This window comes from Podospora bellae-mahoneyi, chromosome 6 (assembly GCF_035222275.1).
Source record: "Podospora bellae-mahoneyi strain CBS 112042 chromosome 6, whole genome shotgun sequence".
Taxonomy (NCBI): Eukaryota; Fungi; Ascomycota; class Sordariomycetes; order Sordariales; family Podosporaceae; genus Podospora; species Podospora bellae-mahoneyi.
Window position 1 is genome coordinate 1,560,165 of NC_085885.1, and position 6,000 is coordinate 1,566,164.

Below are 6,000 nucleotides of genomic sequence, written 5' to 3' on the forward strand. Positions count from 1 at the left end.
CGCGATCAGCCACCACCGCCATGGCGGCTGGAAAACTCAACGGTCTTCTTTCTTTCTTCCTTCAACGGTCAATCGCTCGGCACCGCTCGTCGCCCTTTTTTCTCAGCGGTGGAGTCTTGCTGCTGATCCGCAAGACTGCCAACATTGTCACATTCACATCGACAAGTCCAACACATGAATCGTAGTGTTTTTGACAGCCATTTTGATATGTATATATATATATATATATGAATAAGAATGGGGTATGTAAACTATACAGAAAAAAAGTTACAACATCAAGAATAAAACCCCTTTTCCCCCTAGTCAAAAAAATGGCAATGTTGCCCAAAAAAGAAGTAAAAAAAAAAAAAAAAAGAAGTGGTATCCCAACTGAAGAACAACAAAAAAAGGTATTCATGCAACATCTCTGTAGCCAAATCCAATTTCCAAACCTGTTTCCCCCGCCTCCCAACCCCAGAGTTCCTTCCGACTGTCCCCAACCCCTGGTGTGCGTGTGCGCGCGCGTGTGTGTGTCATCGTAGAGTTGTTTCCGATCCCCATATATATATATATGACATATAAAAGACTTTGGCGTTGCGTTGATGTTGTTGTGTTGTCGTATGTGTGTGTGTGTGTGTGTGTGTGTGTGTGTGTGTGTGTGTGTACGTCCTCCGTTACATTTTCACAATTCACCCATGGATATTCTTAGAAGCCCCCCCCGTCTCGTAACCACGCCCCCCCCTCCCATCCTCTCGTATCGTTGCAGAAGAGAAACCCATCCGCCACCAGCCAACCGCCACTAATTGCCAACTCCAAGAGATGATGATGATGATGATGATGAAAAAAATGTCAATGATGATGATGATGATGATGATGATATGTTACCTGATTTTTCTTGACCACCTGCCCCGGGATGAAAGATTGAGAAAACAAGAGAAAGAATTGGTATAAACCCCCTGACCCAGCCAGCAACATATGGCCACCCCTCCGTCACCGTTGTGCTGTTGTCGTTTCAAGTTGAAGATAAAAGTATGATGAAACCCATAATCGAATAAAACGGGTCGGATGAACAACCCCCAGAACGGAAAGGATGAGTTGAATTGATTGACAACGTCCCAAAATGCGGGGAGAAGGCGGGGTGAAAACATGGGGTAACGGGGGGCCGGCCCGAAAACCCCGGTCCCAAGGACAATCCGTTCAATTTGCGACCGCCAACTCCAAAGAAAACGGAGGTGTGTGTGATTAGCCCGGAAAAGGATTCGCACTCACTCCCACACTCTCACACACACCATCATCGTCCGGGCCTTGTTTTCTGCGAAGACGGGGAACGTGTGTTTGCTGAGAAATTGCACCGAAAAGTTGTATCGTTTGTTATGCGGAAAATGTCGGTGTTGTTTTGTCCACGAGATGCGCACCTATCGGGGCACCAGCCCCGGCGCGTGGTAACCCAGGCCCGCTCGAGTTGTCCGATGGATGAACCGGCTTGTTTTCGCCTTGGACGTCCACCACGCCCCGGGTCTTTTCCCCTCGGTTTTGCATGCGTCATTGTCGTCCATTTCCTCCCCCCGTCTTTATCGGACCCGATGTCGGGTTTGTGATATCGGACAACGTAGGAACCTAACAGCAACTGGGGTACCGAAGAATTGCGCAAGTTATGTGACGGTTTTTCGATTTTCGTAGATGAAGGTCCATGCTGATATCGCCTTCAGACGATGCATGCTCCGGCGGGATGCCTGGTGTTCGTACCAAATGTGCAGCGGCGACATGCGCACCTTCAGTAATAAGCGAATGGCGGCGTGGGGTCTTTTGCAACCTGGCAAGCGGCTGTCTTTCCCACAAGACCGGAAACGTGGTTCATGGGAGCGTTAGGCGAGACATATATGTCAGTGTTGGTAATCAGGGCTGGTGATGCGGGTTCGGGGTGCGGGTGTCCGGACTGGGCTGTTCTTGATTGCCGCAAGGGCTCACCCGCTGAGGTAGGTCCGACGTCTGACTTCGGCTTCCTTGATGATTTCAGCCGAGAGGCTCAGACTTGGCGACAGGACAGCGTAGCGCTCGATCTCCATGACGACGTCGTTGATGATTTGATCAATGGTATCGCGGTGGGGAACCAGGCTCCAGAGGATGCTCGAGAGTGACGGCGACATGGTGGCGCCCATGACCAAAAGTGTCTGTGATACTATGGACAGAGCACCCTGCCAAAGGTACGGCATATGTCCGGCGTGACTGCGGCCAATTCGTTAGATTAACTGTCAAGAAGCGCTGCTGACGAATGGGAAAGACGGGAAAAAAAAGACTTACTGCGCAGTAATGTGCTCCAGTTGCCGGATTGACGCTTCTAGGCACTTTGTGCAAGCCTCCCGCACCGAGGGGTCCAACACCGCTTGCTCGTTGTCAAGGACCGCCAGAATATAAGGTCGATAGATGATGGTTCGGCAGGCGAAGAAGCGTAATCTCAGCACCGTCTGCACCGGATCGGGAAGCATCGTCCGTGTGAAGGGAAACTGCAGCGGTAGCGGCAAGCTCTCATACCACTGTGTCAGCTGGAAGTCAAGCTCTGCCACGACCGGCTCCAAGCTTGTTGTTGATGCCATGGAATCCTTCGAGTAGATGAGCTGACTGACGCGGTTGAGCAGCCTCCTCAGTGCAATCTCGGCCAGGAAATACCACAACTCGTCGCGTCCAACTGCTTCCTGCTCATCGCCCTCGAACCCGCAGGGAAGACCAACATTCTCCTCAAATGCAACCACACCAGAATGGGGGAGGTCCAATTCGGCCAATAAATCGCTTTCGAAGAGAAGTGAGTTCCAGTAAATTCTTTCGATCAGCTCCCTCTGATCAGCGGGCACTCTGCTCGGCGCCATGAGCAAAAGCTGCAGTTTCGTACTTGTCGTGCAAAGCAAGTTCCATGCCTCCAGCGGTCGAACAAGGTAAAACAGATAAGCAGCAGCCAGCAAGTGACACTGTGCTGCGAGCACACTGTTGGACGTCATCATGCCTGGCAGCAGAGACCAAGCTGCGGTGAAATACTGAAGTCCGGGAGGATCCTCGTGGGGTACAATCCTCGAGATGCTGCCTCTCGAGCTAGCCTGGCCCAGGGCCAGCACCAACAGCACAATGCAACTCTCTGGTCCTTCTCTGAAACCGTTTGATAGCGCTATCCTGTAGTGGCTCCTCCACGTGTATGGGTTGACGCAGGCGTACCAGATGTTGACTCTGTCAAAGTAGGCTTCGATGTAGGCATTCGTATTGGAAAGGTCGACGCAGGGAGTCTTGGCGAGAGAATGCAGCGGCTCACGGGCCATCTCAAGTTGCAGGAGAATTTGAGGGTCGTACGGTCGTGATACCAAATCGCGGATCATGGGCCACTGCAGCAGATGCAGAGCTGCATTCGTGTGCACCTTTGGCATGGTCGAGATATTGTTAGTGGCTGTGGCGGACCATGTCCCAAGTCCACCGCTGGGAATGACGGACACAAAGTTGGCGGCATTTGACCCGATTCCCATCAAGTTGTCACCGCTGAGAGCTGTCCCATTGCTCATATTTGGCGAATCATGAGACATGCCCATGCCATTGGGGTGGCCCACCATGTTCATCTGGAGCAGGTTCTCGATGCGGTTCAAGCGCTCCAGGATAAGCTTGTCGCCGGCATCCAGCTTGATGCCGGGCTCACGATAAATGCACTCGGCACCCAACTCGGTACATAGCTTGCACTTTGGCTTCGTGCCATCGCATCGTGACTTCCTCGAACGGCAAACCTCGCACTATAAAATCCTGTCAGTAACCTTCCCGGCTGGTCCTGTGTTCTCGATTCAACGTACAGCGATGGTTGCCCTCCGCCTTGGATAGTCGACGCCCGCATCGGTATTCCGCCTTTTAAGAGGGTTGATACCCTCATCGCTCGGTGCCTTCTGCATCCCATTCGATTCTGGCCTGTTGTCTGATGACTGTGAAAGATTGCGCGCCTTCTGCGCCGAACCGAGTATGCCTTCCCTGCTGAAGCTAGGAGTCCGAGCCGACTTGAGAGATGTTGGTGACTTGAGAGAGTTTACGCCACCGCCGTTAACCTGGACCTGGGCCAGAAGCTGGGGCGAGGGCACCTCGATGGTGAAGTCCCTGTTCGGCAATGGAAACCTTCCTACAACAGTAGCACTGGCAGCCGCAGTCATAGTGGCCGTGGAAGAATGTGGAGAGTCACCGTTGGACGATGGTGACATGCTGTTGGCACTCGGTACGTTGGTGAGTGCGTCCAAAGAGACAGACCGGTGATGCTCGTGATGTGTTCCGATAGATATGGGTGTTGTTAGAGAATCCCGTGCTTCCGTGTTTCGTTCGAGGTAATCAACCGGCGGATAACAGCAACCGCTTCCCGCTTCGACGGTTCTGTCGACTCAGACACCGCAAGCACCAAAAACACAAGCACTCGGTTGTTGTTGTCCAGCTCGCATCATCAAGCGGCGACGACCAGAGGGAGTGAGGTGGAGGAGATGGAAAGGAACGGAGGTACGCTGGGCCGTATGTTGGTGATGTGTGGTGATAGCAAAAGTAAAGGGGAAGGACAGGTCTTTTCGGGAACTGTGGGATGTGAAGGATTCATATGGGGGTAAGCTCGCCTAGAGGTAGCGTGAGCGGCAGCCCTTGTAGAATAAAACCCAAGACCAGTATGAAGAGGAGGGAACAGGTACAACAGATGCACCCTTGGGTGGCTTCGGAGATACCTACCTCTTGAAGGGGGGGAGGAGGGGGGGTGGGCGTCTGAACTAACGGTGACTTGATGCTTTGTGGGGGAAATTTGCCCTGGTCCTGTTGATGAGTTCCCAAGGCCGGGTCACAGTGATCCGCGGTGTTGCTACCGTGATGCTGATACCCCCTTGAGTGTACCGTTAGATTGGCAGCGGCTCCAGGTTAGCTTTCGGCAAACCCCATCGCTTTTCACTCATGCGATGGACTCCAAAATTCGTCGTCCAAAACGGAGACGGGACGGTGGTCTACAGGGGAGCCCCATGCGCTAGGCTCGACGAGGGTGGGAACCGTGAACGACCGATGGACTATGACCCCCTGCTCAGCGTTGCAGTGACGCTGAGCGAAAGCGCCATGTGGAGTGGCAGAAAAGTGGTCTCTGATGGTGCTGTGGGTGTGCCCCGGATTTGGTGCGTGCTGGATCATGGAGGATGCATCGAGGGCCGAGGTCCTCGAGGGAATCAGGAGCATGGGGACGTGAAGCGAGCCGCGAGCAGCCGGTGGTCTGGCTGTCACCTGTGTCACCAGCTGAGAGAAGTCATCAGCAAGGGACAAGCAGGAGAGAAGTCTGTGTGGAAGGGGTGGGGCCGGACACAGCATTTGCGGAGAAGGGGGAAAGAAGGAAAACGAGATGGATCATTGGAGGGAGGCGGAGGAGTCGCAAATCAAAAACGCGGGGGTGGGGTTCCCCAAGGAATCTCCAAAACCGTTCGTTCACTTCTTGGGCTTGGGCTGGGGAAGACAGCAAAAGCATTGACCACTGACCGCAGGTGCAGGTGGTCGGTCTGCTCCGCTCGTTCCGTTGCCTGTTTGAGCTTCCATCATCCAAAAGTATAGGTAGGTAAGCAGAGTGACAGAGGGTATGTTGAACGAGGCATTGACAAAGTGCCTTATAAATAAGACTTACGTTGACTGCCCGTCTCGGCACAGACAGACAGACAGACAGACACCTACCTACTACCGTAACACGTACTCGTACTGACCAGGGCCAGGACAGCGGCGCTAACTCATGTAATAGTATCGTGTACCGCGAGGGCTAGCCACGACTGCCATGGCGGTGAATGAAACTGCAAAGGTTAGCCGATCAGCTGAAAAGCTCCAGATCACTCGCCAGGCTCTTGCTGCAACTCCAGCAGACAGACAGGGCAGCAGGGACTTTGACATGACAGCACGTATGAAGATGTCCATGGGTTGTCGGCATCACCAGCCGGATGAAGGGAAATGGTGCGCACGTTCACTCATAGTCTTACTTTTCTTGAGTCAACACACGAACCCGAACCC

General features: G+C 53.2%; 1 protein-coding gene across 1 annotated transcript; it reads right to left on the reverse strand.

Annotated features, from left to right (window-relative positions):
* Positions 1-113: 113 nt before the first annotated feature.
* On the reverse strand, positions 114-5,528 carry QC761_602840 (uncharacterized protein). The gene is given in 5 exon segments (XM_062880732.1): positions 114-491; positions 504-2,205; positions 2,281-3,743; positions 3,801-4,592; positions 4,745-5,528. The coding sequence occupies 3 exon segments, from the start codon at positions 4,194-4,196 to the stop codon at positions 1,944-1,946; spliced, it is 2,121 nt and encodes a 706-aa protein (XP_062729418.1). The 5' UTR covers positions 4,197-4,592; positions 4,745-5,528; the 3' UTR covers positions 114-491; positions 504-1,943.
* Positions 5,529-6,000: the final 472 nt, after the last annotated feature.

Coding starts and splice junctions, on each gene's coding strand:
- QC761_602840 (XM_062880732.1), bottom strand. CDS start 4,196: ATGTCACCATCGTCCAACGGTGACTCTCCACATTCTTCCACGGCCACT. Junction 3,744..3,800: donor GGCGGAGGGCAACCATCGCT/GTACGTTGAATC, acceptor AGGATTTTATAG/TGCGAGGTTTGCCGTTCGAG. Junction 2,206..2,280: donor CTGGAGCACATTACTGCGCA/GTAAGTCTTTTT, acceptor AATTGGCCGCAG/TCACGCCGGACATATGCCGT.